Source organism: Pongo pygmaeus, chromosome 19, assembly GCF_028885625.2.
Source record: "Pongo pygmaeus isolate AG05252 chromosome 19, NHGRI_mPonPyg2-v2.0_pri, whole genome shotgun sequence".
Classification (NCBI taxonomy): Eukaryota; Metazoa; Chordata; class Mammalia; order Primates; family Hominidae; genus Pongo; species Pongo pygmaeus.
The window spans coordinates 30,755,508-30,778,507 of record NC_072392.2 but is presented as its reverse complement, the minus strand read 5'-3'; the positions used below and the strand labels follow the sequence as shown (position 1 = coordinate 30,778,507).

The window sequence follows — 23,000 nt, the reverse complement described above, 5'->3', positions numbered from 1 at the left end:
ATCAACTAATGAATGGATAAACAAAACATAGTATACTCATGCAACGGGATTCAGGCATATAAAGTAATGAAGTGCTGAGACAAGACACAACATGGATGAATCAGGACAACATGCTAAATAAATGAAGCCAAACACAAAAGGTCACATGTGATTCTGTTTTTTCTGATATTTGGCATATGCTAGTCCATAGAGACAGAGAATAGACTAGTGGTTGCCAGGGGCTGGGGAAAGGGAAATGGGGAGTAACTGCTAGTAAGTATGGAGTTTCTTTCTGAAATGATAAAAATGTTCTAGACTTAGAGAGTGGTGATAGCTGTACAACTTTATGAATACATTAAAAGCACTTATAGTGCCTATAGTCCCAGCTACTCAGGAGGCTGTTGCAGGAGAATCGCTTGAACCTGGGAGGCAGAGGTTGCAGTGAGCCAAGATCGCACCACTGCACTCCAGCCTGGGTGACAGAGTGAGACTCCAAATCTGGAAAAAAAAAGATGCACTTAGTGTACACTTAAGAGTGGATACTGGGCTAAACGTGAAGTTACAGGCCACAAACTAGGCAAATCTTCTATACACATATCTGACAAGGGACTTCAGGGAATCCTAAAAATTTCAATGACAAAATAGGAGACTATAGACAAGACGTGAACAATGCACATAAGGAACCCAAATAACCCATAAACAAATGAAAATAAGCTCAGCCTCCTTCCAAACCACAGAAGACTATTTCATATCCAACTGAATAAATGATATCAAGTAAAGGCAAGAATGTGCACAAACCAGTACCCACATAAGCTGCTAGCGGGAATGTAAAATGGTGTTACTTTTTAGCAAATTTGGTATCATCTATTAAATAGTTCACTGTGCATAATCTTGGGCCAAGCACTGCCATTCCTGGGCACATGCCCTATAAAATCTCTACATGTGAACCAAAAACCAGCACCACTGTATGGAATAGAAAACAAAAATCAAAAATAGAATGGACAAACAAATTTCTCTCTCTACAATCATATAATCAGACAGTGCAGCAAGGAAAATGAATGAATGTAAGAAAACCATAGTAGCAAAAAACAGCAAGTCAGAATATATAAGGCATGATTCCTTTTATGTAAAGTTTCAAAATATGGAAAACTCAAAAATATCTTCTGTAGGGAGAAAAACATACATTCTTAGAATATATTAAGCAAAGACATTTACTTGTTTCTTTTTCAGTTTAAGGATCTTCTGTTCTACTTTTGCAATTTCTCGATCTACACGATCCGTATTCTGTATTAACTCTTCCTTTGAAAGTTTTGAAGGTGAAGCATTTTGATCATCTCCACATGGTTGCCCCGGAATTGGAGAGGATGGAGCTTCATGTTTGCCACCAAATGCTGGATCCTTTAGAGAATAAAACCAAGAAAAACAATTTATTTCTCACTAATAGAGTCCAGATTGCCTTAAATGAAAAAGTTTTAAACCACAGCAGAGCCATGTGTACTATATGTCTAATGTTTAGTAGTAACTTTCATATTTACATGTATGCAAATTCTCACCTCACTTTTATAGTTTAGATATAACATGTACTATTGTGAAAAGCCTAAAAGCTATACAAAGTCAGGTGAGTTAGTGTTGATCAGCCTCTAGTGTAACAATACTGAAATTATAGAGAATTTATAGGTAAATAATGCAATCATGACAAAGGAAGATATCAACTTCTCAGCCATTTCCTTGCAATGGCTCTTCAAATGGTCTGAACAACTGGCTGGGAAATAGTATTATTCCAGCTAAAACCTGTGTGTCCACCCAACTTAACAACTATAACATGGCCAAGTGTTCCTATCAAAAGTTTTCAGGCTTTCCAAACCAAAACTGAGGTACAAAAGTCAGAGAAGTGATCTAGGAACTTCAGCTGCTACTATCTCTGGACCTACTTTCATAAAGCCCAAACTACAGCATACGTAACATTTCCTTAGCCAAAAACATCCCATTACACCTCCAAATCAGCAGAGCTGTAGCAGAATGAAAGCCCCTTCACCCAAAATCCACTACCCTCCAACACACATCCACACACACCCTATTAATTTCCAGTCTGCTGTAAAGATATAAGCAATATTATAAAACAGATAAATTTTATTGGGCTAATTTTACTTAGACTGTGAGAAACCTACAATGAGGGTAGTTCACAGGATTACAGAATCCTAAAATGTATTAAATAATGATTAAGGAACTGTGAAAATTCAATAGTTCTGAGCCAAGAATGCATACAGGAGATAACAGGACAGTTGCTTCAAAACACCTTAGTACAGATATTTCAGCTAATATACATTGATGAAAAGCCTCATATTCTGTAATAGTATGCACTGAATCTAAGAGGCCTTCTGGAAAAATAAGATTATGGCTATACCCTAAAACCTGTACAATTCTGTAAGGAAAGCACCAATAAAAGCAATAACAATTCTAATAGACTTAATAGAGTTAAAGCTCCTGTATCCTTTGCATCTGGCATACAGTCAATCTTTGGCAGCTTTAAGCCCTACAGTTTATGATTCCTCTCTTAAGATGTAAATCCTTGAGGTCATTGGCTTCCAAAATAAACCAGTATGTTTCATCTAAATAAAATATCAGTGGCCGGGCATGGTGGCTCATGCCTGTAATCCCAGCACTTAGGGATGCCAAGGCGGGCAGATCACAAGGTCAGGAGTTCGAGACCAGCCTGACCAACATGGTGAAACCCCATCTCTACTAAAAAATACAAAAATTAGCTGGGTGTGGTGGCGGGCACCTGTAGTCCCAGCTACTCGAGAGGCTGAGGCAGGAGAATGGCTTGAACCCAGGAGGGAGAGGTTGCAGTGAGCTGAGATTGCACTACTGCACTCCAGCATGGGTGATAGAGCGAGACTCTGTCTCAAAAAAAAGAAATAAAACCTCAGATTCAGCATACAACCATCTTTATCAACCTCTTTTTATCCCCCTCCCTCCTTTACCAACGTTAAAAACATACAAGAAAATTTGTCTTCACATTGTCTTTTCAATGCTCGAATCTTCACTAACACTGTGAAAAGCACAACAGTTCTTAAATTCATTAAACCGGTTACTACTTGCAGTAAATGAAAACTAAATGCAGAATGCTGAAATATTTTTAAGTCTTCGTGTGTTGTGAAGCCTTTTTCTTTCATTGTCAGACAGCGTACTCCTGAGAACTTAGAAATGTTAATGCATAAAGAAAGATCTTTGGTGAACCACCAGGGCTTTCATGATACATGAATATCATTCTCCCACTATATGCATATGAGTAAATTTGTGTTACAGAATCATATATAATAGCAAAAGAGATTACATTTTGATTCAGCAGACTTCAAAAGTGCTCCTCAGGTGATTCTGATGCATGTCCAAACAATTAATATTACAAATAAATATTTTCCACTGACTTCCTTTCTAAATATTAAATATTTAATAAGAAATCAAATCCTCAAGTGCCTACTTATATAACAGGAATAGGGTGGTGGATCAAAACAGACAAGTTATCTGCCTTAATGAAGTTTACAATCTTGGGTTGAAACAGCCAGATACCAATCCTGAAGAAAAAATTAGATTCTTACCTCATATCTTACATAAAAAAAAAAGCCAAGTAATAGCAAACATTTATAAGAGGCTTATTAGCAAATCAAAAAAAACTTCAAGTTAAAAAAAAAAAAAGATTCACATTATCTTGGGTTCAGGAAGACCAAAAGCAAAAGATATAAAAGACATTAGTTTTCAAAAAAGAGAGATTGATGGACAAAATAAAAACCAGTCTTCTGCTGGGCACGATGGCTCACACCTGTAATCCCAGCTTTTTGGGAGGCCGGGGCAGGCAGATCACGTGAGGTGAGGAGTTCGAGACCAGCCTGGCCAACATGGTAAAACCCCATCTCTACTAAAAATACAAAAATCAGCTAGGTGTGGTGGTGCGAGCCTGTAATCCCAGCTACTTGGGAGGCTGAGGTTGCGGTGAGCAGAGATGGCACCACTGCACTCCAACCTGGGTGACAGAGGAAGACACCGTCTCAAAAAAAAAAAAAAAAAAAAAACACACATGCAAAAACACAATCTTCTGCTTATCAAAACAGTAATAACAAATTAAAAAGGCAAATGATTAAATAGGGAAACCATTTGCAAAACATGCACTCTAACAACTCAATATAAAATAAACCAACAAAAAAATGGGCAACATATATGAAAAAACAATTTACAAAACAGGAAAAATAACCAATAAACAAATAAAAAATGTTAAATTTTACTAACAAATAATAACTTAAAAACAATCATTCATCAAATTAACAATCTTTTTGTAAAACAATAAACGTGGTGTCAGCAAGGATACAGAAGGAGTGGGTATCTTTATTTATTTTTATTTTTATTTTTTATTTTTTGAGATGAAGTCTCACTCTTGTCCCCCAGGCTGAAGTGCAATGGTGCAATCTCAGCTCACTGCAACCTCCGCCTCTCAGGTTCAAGTGATTCTCTTGCCTCAGCCTCCTGAGTAGCTGGGATTACAGGCGCCTGCCACAAGGCCCAGCTATTTTTGTATTTTTAGTAGAGACGGAGTTACACCATGTTGGCCAGGCTGGTCTCGAACTCCTGACCTCTGGTGATCTGCCTGCCTCAGCTTCCCAAAGTGCTAGGATTACAGGCATGAACCACTGCGCCCGGTCAAGAAGTGGGTACCTTTATACACTGTTGTCAGGAGTTAAGAATTGGCCCTACTCTTTTGCAGGACAATCTGGAAATACCCACTGAACCTTAAAAATCAACCTGGTCTGTAATTAATTATACTAAAAGAAGTCTACCTTAAGGAAATAAGTAAGAATGCATACAAAAAAAAAAAACAACCTAAATAATGTATGGGCCAGCTGCAGTGGCTCACACCTATAATCCCAGCACTTTGGGAGGCCAAGGTGGGCAGATCACCTGAGGTCAGGAGTTCGAGACCAGCCTGGCCAACATGGTGAAACCTCATCTCCACTAAAAATACAAAAATTAGCTGAACTTGGTGGCAGGCACCTGTAGTCCCAGGTACTCAGGAGCCTGAGGCAGGGAATCACTGGGAGGTATAGGTTGCAGTGAGCCAAGATCGTGCCACTGCACTCCAGCCTGTGCAACAAAGTGAGACTCCGTCTCCAAAAAAAAAAAAATGCATATCACAACACCGTACTTCTGAACAAACAGGTAACTTAAATGTACGACGTTTGATTAAGGAAATAACTTTATTTAATCAGTGAACTTTATTTATTCATATGTGGAATACTAAGTAGCCACTAACAATACAGTTGTAAACTTATTGGCACAAAAAGAAGCTAACCACGTATTTAAGCAAAAGTACAGTTAAACAGAATATACAAAGTGAGCACATTAAAATATTCATACAGGCTGACTCTGGACACACTGCCTATGGGTTAGCCCTGTTCCACAAGGAGCAGCAGCAAAAAAAAAAAAAAAAAAAAAAAAAAAAAAAAAAAAAAAACCATAAAATAAAATAAAATAAAATTAAAATTAAAATTATACACACACAATTAGGGAAGAATCAACATGAAAATTTTAATAAATTTTAAGTGGTAAAACTGCAGGTAATTTTTTCTTTGAAGCTTATTTAATTCTTCTGTAAATGATATACCTAGGGCTTAACATTTAAAAAAAATCTAAGAAATGTTAGTTCTTTTTAAATCCTTACTTCTGGAGGTGGGCAGTTGGGAGAGAATGGGGAGAGGGAGACGGAAAGAGAAGTATTCGTTAGCAGTAGTAGTCATGGTTTACACTTTAGAGGAAAAAAGCAGGACTAGAGTCAGGGGTCCTGGGTTAATTTCAACTCAGGAGGTACTACCTAGGTCACTTAATTTTTCTGAACATCCAGTTTCTCAACTATAACATGGAAATGGGTCACACTACAACACAACATGTCTCATTTTAATGAATCAGTTTTTAAGACACTTTTCTGCTAAAAAATGAAATTCAATAAATTACATTTGTGGTAATGTATTCAGCCATGGAAGATGACCTTTATTCACTATATTTTTAAATTTCTTTTTTTAATGCAGCAGAACATTTCTTATAAACCCCACAGACTACTGTATGATAAAGATGTTTCACATGATAAGGTGGGTCACAAAACACCTAGAAGCTTAGCTAATTTCTAGCTTACGGCAAAGAATTTTCCCCATCCAATTTACTCTTTTGAAAAATTTCAAATTCACTTAAAAGTTGAAGGAACAGTATAATGGACACTCATTTATCCTTTATCTAGATTCACCAGGAGTTAACATTTTAACATATTTGCTTTCTGTGTGTGTCTGGGTATGTGTATAAAACTTCATTTCGGCTGAACTATTTGAAAATAAATTGTAGATACATTTATTATCTTTTAAATTACTCTTCATTGCATGAGAACTCAAAGAAAATGTGTGGGTACTTATTTACCTGACATCAGGGAAGAAAGGGCAATTAGGCATAAAGTTTAATAAACATTATAGAAAAAAGATTTGATGGCAGTAAAAACATCTTAAACTTCAGTATGCTTTAAAAAAAAGAAAAATTGAAACAAAAAGACACTGGGAAAAATATTAGAATATGTTAGGCAGGCAGATCACTTGAGGCCAGGAGTTCGAGACCAGCCTGGCCAACATAGCGAAAACTTGTCCCTAATAAAAATACAAAAAATTAGCTGGGGCCGGGCACAGTGGCTCATGCCTGTAATCCCAGCACTTTGGGAGGCTGAGGCAGATGGATCACCTGAGGTCAGGAGTTTGAGACCAGCCTGAACAACGTGGTGAAACCCCGTCTCTACTAAAAAATACACATTTAGCCAGGCATGGTGGTGCATGCCTGTAATCGCAGCTACTTGGGAGGCTGAGGCAGGAGAATCACTTGAACCTGGAAGGAGGAGGTTGTGGTGAGCCAAGATCGCATCATTGCCCTCCAGCCTGGGCAACAAGTGTGAAACTCTGTCTCAAAAAAAAAAAAAAAATTAGCTGGGCATGGTAGTGCGTGCCTGCAGCCCCAGCTACTCAGGGGACTGAGGCAGGAGAATTGCTTGAACTCGGGAGGTGGAGGTTGCAGTAGGCCGAGATCATACCACTGCTCTTCAGCCTGAATGGTAGAGCAATAATGCCTCAAAAAAAACAAGTAGCCACAGGGGGGAAAATGTGTTTTATATATTAATGAACAAAAATTAAGAATGACCACAGGTTTCTGGTCAGAAACCATACAAGCCAGAATACAATGATATGACATCTCTTAAAATACTGAAACTGTCAACTTAGAATTCTATATCTAGTGAAAATAATCTTCAGAAATAAAAACTTTTTCAGGCAAATAAAAGCTGAGAGAATTAATTGCCAAAAAACCTAAACTGAGAGAAGTGAAGTGCTTCAGGCAAAAACACAGTAATATCAGAAGAAAACTTGAATATACAAAAAGAATGAAGGAGGTCAGAAATGATATATACACAGGCAATTAGAGTAGGAAAAAAACAATAAAGAGTAGAAATCAGTGAAATAGAAAAATAGTGAAAATGATTGAAACCAAAGCTAGTTCTTCAAAAATCTATTAAACTGATAAACCTCTAGGTGGACTGATTAAAAAATAATTAAAACAAACATTATCAACATGAGGAACAACATCGCAACATATCTCAAAGGCACTGAAATGATGAGAAAATATTGAGACAAATTATGTCAATAAATCTGATATCTTAAACAACAAAATATACCCAAACTGACTCAAGAAAAAATTGAGTATCTGAATTATAACTATTAAAGAAATTGAGTTCATATTTAAATTCTTCCCACAAAAAAATTTCTGGGCCCAACAGTTTCACTGATAAATTCTATCAAATATCTAAGGATGAAAAAGTATCAATCCCGGCCACACATGGTGGGCTCACACCTGAAATCCCAGCACTTTGGGAGGCTGAGGCGGGTAGATCACCTAAGGTCAGGAGTTCGAGACCAGCCTGGCCAACCTGGCGAAACCCTACTAAAACTACAAAAAATTAGCCAAGCATGGTGGCGGACGCTTGTAATCCCAGCTACTTGGGAGGCTGAAGCAGGAGAATTGCTTGAACCAGGAAGAGGAGGTTGCAGCGACCCGAGATCACGCAATTGCCCACTCTAAACTGGGTGACAGAGTGAGACTCAAAGAAAGAAAGAGGAGAAAGAGACAAAGAAAGGAAGGAAGAAAAAGAAAAGAAAGAAAGAAGAAAGAGAAAGAAAGAAAGAAAGAAGGAAAGAGAGAGAGAGAGAGAAAGAATGAAAAGAAAGAGAAAAGGCCAGGCACAGTGGCTCATGCCTATAATCCCAACATTTTGTGAGGCTGAGGCGGGCGGATCACTTGAGTTCAGAAGTTCGAGACCAGCCTGGCCAACATGGTGAAACCTCATCTCTACTGAAAATACAAAAATTAGCCAGGTGTGGTGGCACATACCTGTAATCCCAACTACTCAGGAGGCTGAGGCAGTAGATTCACTTGAACCCGGGAGATGGAGGTTGCAGTAAGCTGAGATCGTACCACTGCACGCAAGCCTGGGTGACAGAGCAAGACTCCATCTCAAAGAAAAGTACCAATCCTACACAAACCCCTTAAGAAAACACAGGAGTAAAGACCACTCTCCAAGCTAATATCATTCTTAATGCAGAAAGACTGAAACTCAATGCTTACCACACCACATATAAAATTTTAATTCAAAATAGGTAATTTACCTAAATGAAAGACCTATAATTATAAAACTTAGAGAAGAAAACATAAGTGAAAGTTGGTCGGGCGCAATGGCTCACACCTGTAATCCCAGCATTTTGGGAGGCTGAGGCGCGTGGATCAGGAGGTCAGGAGATTGAGACCATCCTGGCTAACAGGGTGAAACCTCATCTTTACTAAAGACACACAAAAAAAATTAGCTGGGCGTGGTGGCGGGCGCCTGTAGTCCCAGCTACTCGGGAGGCTGAGGCAGGAGGATGGTGTGAACCCGGGAGGTGGAGATTGCAGTGAGCCGAGATTGCACCACTACACTCCAGCCTGGGCGACAGAGTAAGATTTCGTCTCAAAAAAACAAAAACAAAAACAAAACAAAACAAAACAAAACAAAAATAGAAAAAAAGAAAACATAAGTGAAAATCTTAATGACCTTGAATTTGGCAAAAACATCTTAGGTTTGACACAAAAAGCACATAAAATGAACAATAAAAATAATACATCAGGGCTGGGTGCAGTGGCTCACACCTGTAATCCCAGCACTTTGGAAGGCCGAGGAGGGCAGATCAGCTGAGGTCAGGAGTTCAAGACCAGCCTGGCCAACATGGTGAAACTCCATCTTTACTAAAAATACAAAAATTAACTGGGCGTGGTGGCACATGCCTGTAATTCCAGCTACTCAGGAGGCTGAGGCAGGAGAATTGCTTGAACCCGGGAGACAGAGGTTGCAGTGAGCTGAGATGGCACCATAGCACTCCAGCCTGGGCAACAGAGTAAGACTCTGTCTCAAAAAAAAAGTACATCGGACTTGATACAAATAAAAAATATACGCTCTCCAAAGGATACTGTTAAGAAAATGAGGCAATACTTATTTTAATAATCTAGATACAACAAATATATAGATATATGTTTTCTAAGTAATTTTACCTATAATAATCAAAAACTGGTCCTAGACTCGATGGTCCAGTTTTTGATTATTATAGGTAAAATTACTTAGAAAACATATATCTATATATTTGTTGTATCTAGATAATTAAAAGAAGTATTGCCTCATTTTCTTAACAGTATCCTTTGGAGAGCCATAAAAACTGATGAGTTCATGTCCTTTGTAGGGACATGGATGAAATTGGAAATCATCATTCTCAGTAAACTATCACAAGGACAAAAAACCAAACACCGCATATTCTCACTCATAAGTGGGAACTGAACAATGAGAACACATGGACACAGGAAGGGGAACATCACTGTTGTGGGGTGGGGGGAGGGGGGAGGGATAGCATTAGGAGATATACCTAATGCTAAATGACGTGTTAATGGGTGCAGCACACCAGCATGGCACATGTATACATATGTAACTAACCTGCACATTGTGCACATGTACCCTAAAACTTAAAGTATAATAATAATAAAATAAAATAAAAATCAAAAACTGGAATAGGTGACTGGGTAAACAAATTGTGGTATCCCCATACTCAACAATAAAAAGGAAAGAACTGAGACATGCCAGACATGGATAGATCACAGAAGTACTATGGGAAGCAAAAGAGGTCATAGACAAAAGAGTTCCCATGAAGCTCAGAACATATACAATGTTTTATGATAGAGAGCAGATCAGTGGTTTCCTAGGAGCTGAGGTTAGTAGGAAGTGGGGGAGGAGGACTGACACGGGTGGGTGACAAGGAGGATGGGGTGCCAAGGAACGTGCTGGAGTGTTAGAAATGTCGTTCATCTTCATTTTGGTGATGGTTCTATGAGTTTATGAATTTGTCAAAATTTGTTACAATGTACACATATAATAAGTGCATTCTAATATAGATATATGTGTATATATATAAACTCAACTGCAAAGTTAATTTTGTTTTTTTTTTAAGACGGTGTTTCACTCTTGTTGCCCAGGCTGGAGTGCACCGGCACGATTTTGGCTCACTGCAACCTCTGCCTCCCGGGTCAAGTGATTCTCCAGCCTCAGCCTCCCAAGTAGCTGGGATTACAGGTGCCTGCCACGATGCCTGGCTAATTTTTTCATATTTTTAGTAGAGATGGGCTTTCACCATGTTGGCCAGGCTGGTCTCAAACTCCTGACCTCAAGTGATCCACCCCCCTCAGCCTCCCAAAGTGCTGGGATTACAGGCGTGAGCCACTGCGCCCGGCCTGATTTTATGAAAAAACCAGCAGCAACAATAATCCGGAAAATTGGTAATCAGATGAATAACACTGGGGTAGGGGGACGACACAAGCAAAATTCAACCCCCAATCATGACAGAAATTCTGAAACTAGGAACAGAAAGCAACCTCTTCAACCAAAAAAGGCATCAACAAAAACGTGCAACTAACATTACACGTAATGGTGAAAGACTAAATGCCTCCCTACACAGGAACAACGTGGGAATGTCCATTCTAACTCTGCAGTCATGACTGCACTTCACAGGAGTCCTCAGGAGGACCCCGTAGTACATTTTCATGACAAATCTGCTTTCTCAGTCTCTGAGATGACCGTTTTATCCCATCCTTTCCTATTTTTCTTTAAACCTCTTACACCCATATCCTTGGTCTACTCTGAAATGATTATTTCACCTCATACTTTATTTTTCACAAGGTAAATCAATCTCTTACAAACTCTTCCTATGATAAAGTCTTCCTTCCTGTCTACCATCCCTTCCTTGCTACCTACTATACACATCTTCCTACCATCAGTCTCTCAAGAAGACAGGGGTCTTTATCCTGGCCATCTCTCAAGACATGCCAAGTTATCTGGCCAGCTGAAAACTCAACCACAACTTGGGAGTATAAATATAGGTCTTACCCTAGAAATTCTAGAGAATTGATAAGTTTTCTATTTATCATCAACTCCTGTCATCCAAAGCAAAGACAAGTTCAACTCTTCAAATCGGCATAAAGCCACAGTAAGAAGACAGAGATAATTAATTCCCAACTTTTGGTTCCTCGTCTTTGTAAATAGCTCTTGCCACTTAAAAAAAAAGATAAATGTGGTGGTTTCTACCAACATGTGTATTAAATAGGAAACGTTAAGAAAAGCACAAAAAACATGTGCACTTTGCATAGTATTTGTTCCTTACCTGCTGGTGGTGGGTGCTGGGAAACGTATACTTTACAGAGTGAGGAGGATAACGACTTTGTTCTGTGCTGAATGCTCCTTGGTTGGGAGGATAACCTGAACTTGACATTATCAGTAAAGAAGTCCTCACCAGACTGTGAGATCAACGCCAGTAACAATCATGTTTCTAGGAAACCATCTAAACAGGATGGGAAAAAAATAGAATTAATAAGAACTAAAACACCAAGTGTACTTCTAATAAATTATAACTATAACTACATAAATAAAACCACAATTACCAGTAAAAGCTTCCTCTCAAGTATTTACTTAATAAAAGTTACCGAAGTTTGAAAACATTAATGCATCATTTCTTTTTATATTTAAAATAGGTTATGTGAAAAATAATATAATTAGCTATATAAAGTAAAAACAGTATATAAAAACAGCATAATACCTGGCACATAGTAACTGCTCAGTAAATACCTTTCTATAAATGTCTGAGGAACATAAAGACAAAAATACGTGGTTTTAAATTTGGGAGTTGATAAGTCAATTGTGAAAGTAATTCAAGAGTAGTTTTAAGGTAAGCATTTGTGCAGAGGATGTATTGTCTTTATTAAGAAATTCTGAAGCAAGGATGATAAAATACTAAGTTTTGTAATCACAGATGGTAGGTAGATGGACATTTATTATGTTATGCTTTGCATGCGTCTATGGAACTGAAATAGCAAATAAAAAGAAGGCCAGGAGCGGTGACTCCTCCTGTAATCCCAGCACTCTGGGAGGCTGAGGTGGGCGGATCACTTGAGGTCAGGAGTTCGAGATCAGCCTGGCCAACATGGTGAAACTTCTTTTCTACTAAAAATACAAAAATTAGCCAGGCATGGTGACATGCGCCTGTAATCCCAGCTACTTGGGAGGCTGAGGCAGGAGAATCGCTTGAGCCTGGGAGGTGGAGGTTGCAGTGAGCTGAGATCATGCCATTGCACACCAGCCGGGGCAACAGAGTGAGACTCCATCTCAGAAAAAAAAAAAAAAAGAAAGAAAGAAAAACAAAGCCATCTTCATTATAAAGTATATTCCTACTTGTCCACAATTCTAGACTAATTTGATTTGTCTGTCTTTTTTTGTGCCAATGCCACACTTTTCAAATTACTCTAGTATTACGAGGTTTCATATCCAGCAAGGCAAGTTTCACCTCACTGTGCTTTGTTGTTGCTGCTACTTTCACCACCTTCCCAGCTATTCTAGCACATTTCCTCTTACACACAAGGATCAGAGTCAGCTTGTCACGTCCCAGAGAAATTCTGGATGAGAACACATAAATACTGAATTCACAGACTGACTAATGGGAGAACAGGTACCCTTATACTCCTGAGTATTCCCATCCTAAAACATGATTATCTATGTTTATGTTTCAGGATAACACAAATATTTATGTTATACATAATTAATATGGGAGTATTTTACATACATATGGTAGAGAATATTACATATGTATGAAAGTGTGCCATAATATATAATTTCTATCTTAATTATATATAAAACTCCCATGACAAAAATTTTATATACACACATACACATGTGCATGTGTGTACATACACTCTTACTTTAAGACTGGAGTTCTATTATTACCTAATTGGGTGGTTTTAAAAAAATAGAATTTAAATATAAGATGAAAATTTTATAATTGTATACATAAAAATATAACAGATATAATTTTATATATATAAAATCTCCACCCATTTAATACTTGATTAGTAAAGTTTTAATTTTGTTTCCATCATTTCAAGGTATTTGGGAAGAGGGCAAATTCAAAAAATAATTCAGTATGACAAATTGATCAATTTCTCAGTTTTTATCAATATATTCTTTATCCAGTTAGGTTTAGAAAATAAAATTTTCTAGGGAATTGTCGTTCAATCTCACTTTAAAACAAAACTTATAGGCTGGCCACAGCGGCTCACACCTGTAATCCCAGCACTTTGGGAAGTCAAGATCGGAGGAACTCCTAAGGCCAGGTGTTCAAGACTAGTCTGGGCAATGAAGCCAGACCTATCTCTACAAGAAAATTAAAATAATAATAATAATAATTAGTTAGGCGGCCATGTGTGGTGGCTCACACCTGTAATCCCAGCACTTTGGGAGGCTGAGGCAGGCGGATCACAAGGTCAGGAGATCGAGACCATCCTGGCTAACACAGAGAAACCCCGTCTCTATTAAAAATACAAAAAAGTAGCTGGGCGTGGTGGTGGGTGCCTGTGGTCCCAGCTACTCGGGAGACTGAGGCAGGAGAATGGCATGAACCTGGGAGATGGAGCTTGCAGTGAGCCGAGATTGGGCCACTGCACTCCAGCTTGGGCGACAGAGCAAGACTCTGTCTCAAAAAAAAAAAAAAAAAAAAAAACTGAAAAAATAATTAGGCATGGCGGTACACACCCATGGTCCCAGCTACCTGGGAGGCTGAGGCAGGAGGATCACTTGAGCCCAGGAGGTCAAGACTGCAGTGAGCTGTGATTGTGCCACTGCACTCCAGCCTGGGTGATATAATGAAATTCTGACTCAAAAAATAAAAGAAAAAACGTATAGAAAGAACTTTAAGGGCAGGCGTGGTGGCTCACACACTTTAGGAGGCCAATGTGGGCAGATCATGAGGTCAGGAGTTCAAGGCCAGCCTGGCCAACATGGCGAAACCCAGTCTCTACTAAAGATACAAAAAATTAGCCAGGCATGGTGGCACACGCCTGTAAACCAAGCTACTTGGGAGGCTGAGGCAGGAGAATCACTTGAAGCTGGGAAGCGGAGGGTGCAGTGAGCTGAGATGGTGCCATTGTACTCCAGCCTGTGTGAAGGGTCCAGACTCCATCTCAAAAAAAAAAAAAGAAAGAACTTTAAAAATTGCATGTGGTACCATGTGATATATAAATATTTTAAGTAAATATATCATCCTTTCTCTTGATGTCACGTTTCCTGCTGTTGTGAAAGCTGACCAGGAGAAGAGTCAGAAGACTGACCAGCTGTCCCTCAGTCTGTTTTCTCCCTGCTCCCTTCCAAGGCCCGAGGCATGGAGATCAGCAAATCTTAAGGATTGGAAGGTTGAGATCACCCAACACTGATTTGACAGATGAGAAATGTGAAGAGCAGAGAAAGTCAATAATTCCTCCAATATCACAAAATTGTCTGTGGCAAAATGGGAAAAACTAATGTTTTCTGCAATGCTTTGCGGCTTTCTCAGCAAGTAGTGAACTAGGAGGAGCTGAGATGTTCCGTGAGACCACACATTAAAAGCACCTGAGGAGCTTCCTCCTCATCTATACACCTGCAACTGCTCCAGGTGGAAGGGGAAAAGCCAACATGTGGCATTGTGGGGAGGGTTGATCTTTTCGGAAATAAACATTATATGCTGGACTTAAGAGTTTTTAAAAGTACCACAGAATACAAAGTGAAAAATCTCCTCGCCCTTCTCCTCCAGCTGCTACCCAGTTACCCTCCCAGAAGGCAACCAAAGTTTCTAGTTTCTAGAGTGTCCTTTAGAAATATCCTACACATACATACACTCACACTTTTTCCCCTATGTAAATGGTGGAATACTAGAAACACACTGTTCTGTATCTTGCTTTTATTACTTAATACATCTTGGTTGGCCTGGTGCGGTGGCTCACGCCTGCAATCCCAGCACTTTGGGAGGCTGAGGTGGGTGGATCACGAGGTCAGGAGATAAAGATCATCCTGGCTAACACGGTGAAACCCCGTCTCTACCAAAAATACAAAAGAGTTAGCCGGGCATGGTGGCCGGAGCCTGTAGTCCCAGCTACTCAGGAGGCTGAGGTGGGGAGAATGGCGTGAACCCAGGAGGCAGAGCTTGCAGTGAGCTGAGATCACATCACCAACCTCCAGCCTGGGTGAAAGAGTGAGACTCCATCCCCCCAAAAAATAATAATACATCTTGGCAATTATTCTCATGCATCTACAGTTCTTTCTATTGCTAAAGAGTATTTCACTATATGGGCCAGGCGCAGTGGCTCACGCCTGTAATCCCAGCATTTTGGGAGGCTGAGGCGCGTGGATCACCTGAGGTCAAGAGTTCAAGACCAGCCTAGCCTGACCAACATGCTGAAACCCCATCTCTACTGAAAATACAAAAATTAGCCAGGCATGGTGGCACATGCCTGTAATCCCAGCTACTCGAGAGGCTGAGGAAGGAGAATCGCTTGAACCCAGGAGGCAGAGGTTGCGGTGAGCTGAGATCATGCCATTGCACTCCAGCCTGGGCAACAAGAATGAAACTCTGTCCAAAAACAAATGAGTATTTCACTATATGAATGTTCATGCATTTTGTAAAAGTTTTCCAACTAATTCTGATCTGCTGTCCTAAAACATGCTTTAAGTGATCTATCTCTGCACTCTCCTCCCAACTCAGACATCCCAAATAAATAACGCTATAAATGGAATGCAGAGGCAAAAAAAAAAGATTTTAACCCAGAGTCATCCCATTTTTTTCTAACAGTGGCCTAAATGATTAGAAACCCATGAGGTACAATTTTTTAATGCACATTGTTTAACTTTCAGCTATGGTGAGTCCTGAGTTCAACAATTACACTCAATGTCACTCAAAGTCAAAAGTTAAGTGACTTCTCCATTTTTTCCCTCATCTCAGTAATCCTTCCTGTTGTCCTAGTTTTGTGGTATGACTTTAATGAAGTTTAACTTTATTATCTCAAAAAAACCCCAAAAAAGTCAGTTTTGTTTAAAAGTACTATTCACCCAATACAGAAGGGAAAAAAAAAAACACTAGCAAAATCAGGAAATTAGCCCCTACTGGCATACAAATCGACAGGTCAAAGCAAGCCCTTCCTGTCCTCACATGAACTGCAGCCTGGAGACCACTACAACCTCCTTCCTCAAAACTTATCCACGAGCTACACGGCAACAGTGCTCAGATCTTGTTTTTTAACCAGAATGTTTTCCTCCAAAGTCTTAAATGAAAGCTAAGTGTACAAAAGGTACAATGGAGAAACATTCTCATCTAGCGAGAATGGGAGAGCTAGGATTCATCTTTTCAGTCTCCCCCTGCCCTTCCCCATCCCTCCCTCCACCCTTCACTCCAGTCCTGGCTCACTAAGATACCTGGGCAGAATACTTTACATTTGAAACCCACCGAAATGAAAGAATCTAAAGTTCAGACTGAAGGGGAAGGGAGCACCTTAAGTGGCAGTATCAAATTATAATTTCAGTTCTTAGCACCAAAACTCATTAACTCAGGGTAGTTACATGGTTGACTCATGAACTAAAAAAATTCTATGAATTGTTTAAGAAATCTGATCAAGATTTTATAAGCAACTTCCTCATCTCTTAAATATCAACATATAATGTTTTAGGATGAGAATAATATAGTAATAATTGTATGTCACTGTCATAAAAGACAATAGCACTTCTAACTGAATTAAACAGATAAACCCAGAACTAGCCTCTTATATATTGCAAACAGGTAACAAAATATTGCAAAATGAAATTGATCTATTTAAGTTCCTTTTTAAATCTTCTCATATTAAATAAACAAACACATATTTACTCAACAGGAAAATCTTGCAACAACAAAATTTCAAATACTATCCTGCCAAAAAACAAGCAATTTTTCCTCTCAGCAGGAACTCCCGGCTTTTGGCCCACAACCTTTGCATAATCAAAGTGTGTTATGCCAAGGTGTTCAAGGTGGCCTAAGCTACCTTGGAAAAAAAGCTAAAAATGGCCAGGACAGTGGCTCACACCTGTTATCCCAGCACTTTGGGAGGCCAAGGCCAGCGAATCACAAGGTCAGGAAATCAAGACCATCCTGGCCAACATGGTGAAACACCACCTCTACTAAAATACAAAAAAAAATTAGCCGGACGTGGTGGCACACACCAGTAGTCCCATCTACTCAGGAGGCTGAGGCAGGGGAATCACTTGAATCTGGGAAGCAGAGGTTGTAGTGAGCTGGCATCATGCCACTGCACTCCAGCTTGACAACAGAGCGAGACTCCATCTCAAAAAAAAAAAAAAAGGCTAAAAATATATTTCACTGTGGCAGGACTGCAGCTGCCACTTCGGATGAGCAAGAATGAATCCACCAAGCATCACAATAGAGGTGAAGCCTACATTTCACTAAAGCAGAAAAAGCATCCCACAAAATATGCAATTTTTAACTGATAAAATAATAAAACCTCCTGATACAAAAGTATGGGATAGGGGAATGCCTCTATGACATTCAAATGCTAAAATATTAGTTATTAAACTGAAGCAAATTAGGTCACACCAGTTCCCACAAAGCTGTCCAGCTCTAGACCAATTCTAAAAGTATGTTAGGCAAGACAAGGCTAAGAAGGACCACCACCCTGGGCATCCCAACACCTAAAATCCTCCAACCTGGGGATAATTTAAAGAAAGCTGACCTCCTAAACTTATTACAGAGTCCAGCATCCAGGAGAGGAAAGACTAGAAATTATCTAAGTGAATTCTGTAATTTATACAAGACCAGAGTGGTGCTGTACTGGAATAAATTTTCTCCTGTAAAATAAACTAAAGCATTCTTCCTTTTGGGGGGAAAAAAAAGCTACTGCTTCTCAGCCTTTTGGTTAAGATCTAATCTGGGGGAGTGCCATTGACAAGGTATTTTATTTGCAGCCTCTTTTGACATCATGATATCTTACTTAAAGACAGAGAAACAAATGGAAGCTAAAGAAAATGCTTTTTAGTTAACCTATCCTACCTCTTATGAAGTATGACATTGAAAGAAAAATTTTAATAAGGATATAATTATTTGATAAATCTATGGGTACACATATTCAATAAGTAATTCTGGCCAGGCACAGTGGCTTATGCCTGTAATCCCAGCAGTTTGAGAGACCGAGGCAAGTGGATCACTAGAAGCCAGGAGTTTGAGACCAGCCTGGTGAAAAAGGCGAAACCCCATCTACAGTAAAAACACAAAAACTAACCGGGCGTGGTGGCACATGTCTGTAATCCCAGCTACTCACGAGGCTGAGCATGAGAATCAGTTGAACTCAGGAGGTAGAGGTTGCAGTGAGACAAGATCATGCCACTGCACTCCAGCCTGAGCAACAGAACAAGACTCTGTCTCAAAAAAATAATAAAAAATACGTAATTCTTAAATGAAAGAAAGATGATGTTACTTTACCTCTACGTAAAGTGCTGTCCCAAGACAGCAGTACAATGTAACAATATCCAACTGAGAACTCTGTGGTATGTCGGCACTACATTGAACTAATTCTCTGAACTGAACAACACTCACTCACTCAACTTCTAAGAACAAATATATTTCAAAACCAGCCAAGCGCAGTGGCTCACATCTCTAATCCCAGCACTCTGGGAAGCAGAAGAAGGTGGATCACTTGAGGTCAGGAGTTCAAGACCAGTCTGGACAACCTGTTGAAACCTTGTCTCTACTAAAAATACAAAAAATATGGCTGGGCATGGTGGCTCACATCTGTCATCCCAGCACTTTGGGAGGCTGAGGCGGGAGGATCACGAGGTCAAGAGTTCAAGACCAGCCTGACCAACAAGTAAAACCCCATCTCTACTAAAAATATAAAAATTAGCTGGGCATAGTGGCATGTGCCTCTAATCCCAGCTACTTGGGAGGCTGGGGCAGGAGATTCGCTTGGACCCGGGAGGCAGATGTTGCAGTGAGCAGAGATTGCACCACTGCATTCCAGCCTGGGCGACAGGGTGAGACTCCATCTCAAAAAAAAAAAAAATACAAAAAATTAGCCAGGCATTGTGGTGCACACCTGTAATCCCAGCTACTCAGGAAGCTGAGGCGTGAGAATCACTTGAACCTGGGAGGCAGAGACTGCGGTGAGCCAAAATCACACCCCTGCACAGGCTGGATGACAGAGCAAGACTTCATCTCAAAACAAACAAACAAACAAACAAAAAAAGAACAAATATATTTCACAAGCAAAATGGATGACTACATGCCAATTCCCTCCTTGATTAACACAAAAGAACAACAAAGAAATTGAGATAAGAAAAATTTTAATGTAGATATTTGGCCTGAATTAATAGATATAACAATATCTAAGTGGATATTACTAAAAGAGTTACCATTTATTGAGCTCTAGATATATACTAGGCAGTGTGCTAAGACTTGGTGTGTTCATGAGCTCACCTAAAACTCTGGCTCCGCTATTAGCTCTAAGGCTGTAGGGAAGCTACATAACTTCCTCAAGCTATGTTTTTCTAACTCAAAGACACATACCTTAAAGATCATCTGCTGCTGCCTCCCCTTTGACCCACTAACAGAGACTACAGGTATTTAAGCAATATAAAACAAGGGTTATTAACAGACTTTGTTTTTTGCTGCATCCCCCTCAGCAACCCTGAGCTCCATAAATCTTAAAGTCAAATGCTCTTAGCCTACTTTATTTTGGTACACACCTTAGAAACAAACAGAACTATCAAACACCTGTAAGGCAAAGATCAGCTCTGTTCTGCTCTACACAGCTTCTGCAGCAGCTAGCAGTACTTAGCTCTCAGTAGCACCCACTCCAACAGCAAGTTGTTTAGCTGTTCCTTACACACACACACACATAGGCACACACACAGACTCTGAAGCTTCCCAGGCCTCTCCATCTAACTACCACCATCCTTACCTCTTGCTGCAAAAACTCCTAACTGGGCTTCCCACTTCAATACTTTCTCAACTCAAAAAGCCAAGTGTTCTTTTTAAACCTTAAATCAGAACACATCACTCTCCTGCTTCAGATTCCCCAAGGATTTCCTACGCACTGCAAATAAAGTCTAAACTACTTGTGATGACCCAAGGCCCTACTTGATTTGGACTGCTTACTTTCCAGATTGCTCACTAGGCCCCAGCAACATAAGTTTCCTTTCAGTTTCTTCAGGAGCCCTTCTCTGCCAGGTCCTTCCTAGCTGGACCTTCGTCCTTCTTTACTCTCTGCCAGGAACACTGTTCCTGGCTCATTCAGGTGGCTAGCTCCTCCTCAAACTTAAGGTCTCAGTTCAAATGTCATCTCAGAAGAGTCTTTCCAACCACCCTACATATAAGGTAAGCTCCCACTAGTTACTCTCAATCCCATCACTCTTTTGGTTCCTTTATAGGTTTATCATAATCTGAAATGGATTATGTACTTCATTTTATTTGAGTATATTCTGTCTTCTCTCACTAGAATAAAAACTACCTGTTTAATTCTCTATTATATTTGTTGAATAAAATAAACAAACTCCCATTCATGGGTCTGATGTTTTTTAAAATAAATAAACAAGAAATATACAAGACTTATTTGTACAGGACTTATTTGAAGCAAAGTTTGAAAATCTACTGAGAGACATAAAAATCTATTAGAACACAGGACGGAAAGTACATGAAGATGTCAATTTCCCCAAACTTCACCTACAATTTCAGTACTCCCAATCAATATTCAGTATTCAATAAAAATCTCTATGATTTCCTTTTGAATATCACAGAATGATTCTAAAGTTCATCTAGAAGAACACATAGACCAGAATTGTCAAAGTCTGAAAAAAAAAGAGTATTGAACAGGTAACTAACCCCATCTGTATTAAAATTATAAAATGATAGTAATTTAAAGTGTATGGTAATACACAAGAGACCAAAATAACAAGACCAATCAGAAATAGTCCCAAACACATATAGTAAATGACAAAAGCTACAATTCTAATAGTGGGGCAAAAACCAGATTATTCACTAAATGGTGCTGACACAACTAGCTAGTTGGGGTAGAATTCACACACAATTTTATCCCCCAAAATATGTCTCACTTCTTATACCAGAAATAAATGCCAGATGGATCAAAGAATTAGAAGTTTGAAAAAGAGAAGGAAAAGGAAAAAAAGAAACCATTGAAGTATTAAATACAATCTGGGGACTTCTTTGTTTTAAAAATACAAAAAGGCATGCAGTTAAAAAAGTCTTCCTCTCACTCATTCTTCTTACTATGACAACCAATGTTTCCAAGTATCATATATCCTGTGATATACAAGCAAAAATATATACATTGTTTTTCATCTTTAAAGCAAAGACACATAGAGGCATATAATGTTCCTCACTTTGTTTTTCTAGTTTTGTAGATAGGTGAATATTTTACATTTCGGAGCAAGGAAAGTCTTAAGTAGAGCACAAAATACAAAGTTCACATAAATAAATTAATAAGAGTCACAGCTAACATTTATTATTTACTTACTTTGTGCCAGCCACTATGCCTAATGCTATTTAAATTGTCTCCATTGTACAAATAAGGAAATTAAGGTGTACAGAGGTTAAATAATGTGCCCAAGGTCCCGCAGCAGCACGTTGCTGTGTTTGGATTTATCTGACTACATAACATTACAAAAGAATAGTTAGGGCGATATGTGCACATGTACGAAAAAAAGTGAATAAGGTCAGGCGCATTGGCTCATGCCTGTAATCCCAACACTTTGGGAGGCCCAGGTGGGTGGATCACCTGAAGTCGGGAGTTTCAGACCAGCCTGACCAACATGGAGAAACCCCATGTCTAGTAAAAATACAAAATTAGCCAGGCATAGTGGTGCAGGCCTGTAACCCCAGCTACTCAGAAGGCTGAGGCAGGAGAATCCCTTGAACCCAGGAGGCGGAGTTTGAGGTGAGCTGAAATCACGCCATTGCACTCCAGCCCGGGCAACAAGAGCAAAACTCTGTCTCAAAAAAAAAAAAAAAAGAAAAGAAAAGAAAAAGAAAGAAATAAAAAAGTGAATATGTAGAGAACTTTCAAGCTGTTAAAAACCAGTAACCCCATCAGAAAATAAACAAAGAACAAAAGTAGGCAATTTATAAAAGACATATGGCCAGGCGCAGTGACCCACACCTGCAATCCTAGCACTTCGGGAGGCTGAGGTGGGTGGATCACCTCAGGTCAGGAGTACAAGACCAGCCTGACTAACATGGTGAAATCCCGTCTCTACCAAATACGTAAATTAGCTGGGCATGGTGGCAGATGCCTGTAATCCCAGCTACTTGGGAGGCTGAGGCAGGAGAATCACATGAACATGGGAGGCGGAGGTTGCAGTGAGCCGAGATCGTGTCACTGCACTCCAGCCTGGGCAACAAGAGCAAGTCTCTGTCTAAAAAAAAAAAAAAAAAAAAAAGCCAGGTGCGGTGGCTCACGTCTGTAATCCCAGCACTTTGGCAGGCCAAGGCGGGTGGATCACCTGAGCTTGAGAGTTCGAGACCAGCCTGGCCAAC

At 39.5% G+C, this 23,000-nt stretch overlaps 1 protein-coding gene across 1 annotated transcript; it reads right to left on the bottom strand.

The window, feature by feature from the left end:
• Positions 1–1,176: 1,176 nt before the first annotated feature.
• On the bottom strand, positions 1,177–11,925 carry LOC134738763 (putative nuclear receptor corepressor 1-like protein NCOR1P1). The gene is made up of 2 exons (XM_063657039.1): positions 11,778–11,925; positions 1,177–1,377 (listed from the first exon to the last, which is right to left on the bottom strand). Exons 1-2 carry the CDS (start codon positions 11,883–11,885, stop codon positions 1,177–1,179), a joined length of 309 nt encoding a protein of 102 aa, XP_063513109.1. The 5' UTR covers positions 11,886–11,925.
• Positions 11,926–23,000: the final 11,075 nt, after the last annotated feature.

Excerpts from the sequence above, each read along its gene's own strand:
- LOC134738763 (XM_063657039.1), bottom strand. The coding sequence starts at position 11,885 with ATGTCAAGTTCAGGTTATCCTCCCAACCAAGGAGCATTCAGCACAGAA. Across the intron at positions 1,378-11,777 it reads CCAGCACCCACCACCAGCAG|GATCCAGCATTTGGTGGCAA; the intron begins GTAAGGAACAAA and ends TATTCTCTAAAG.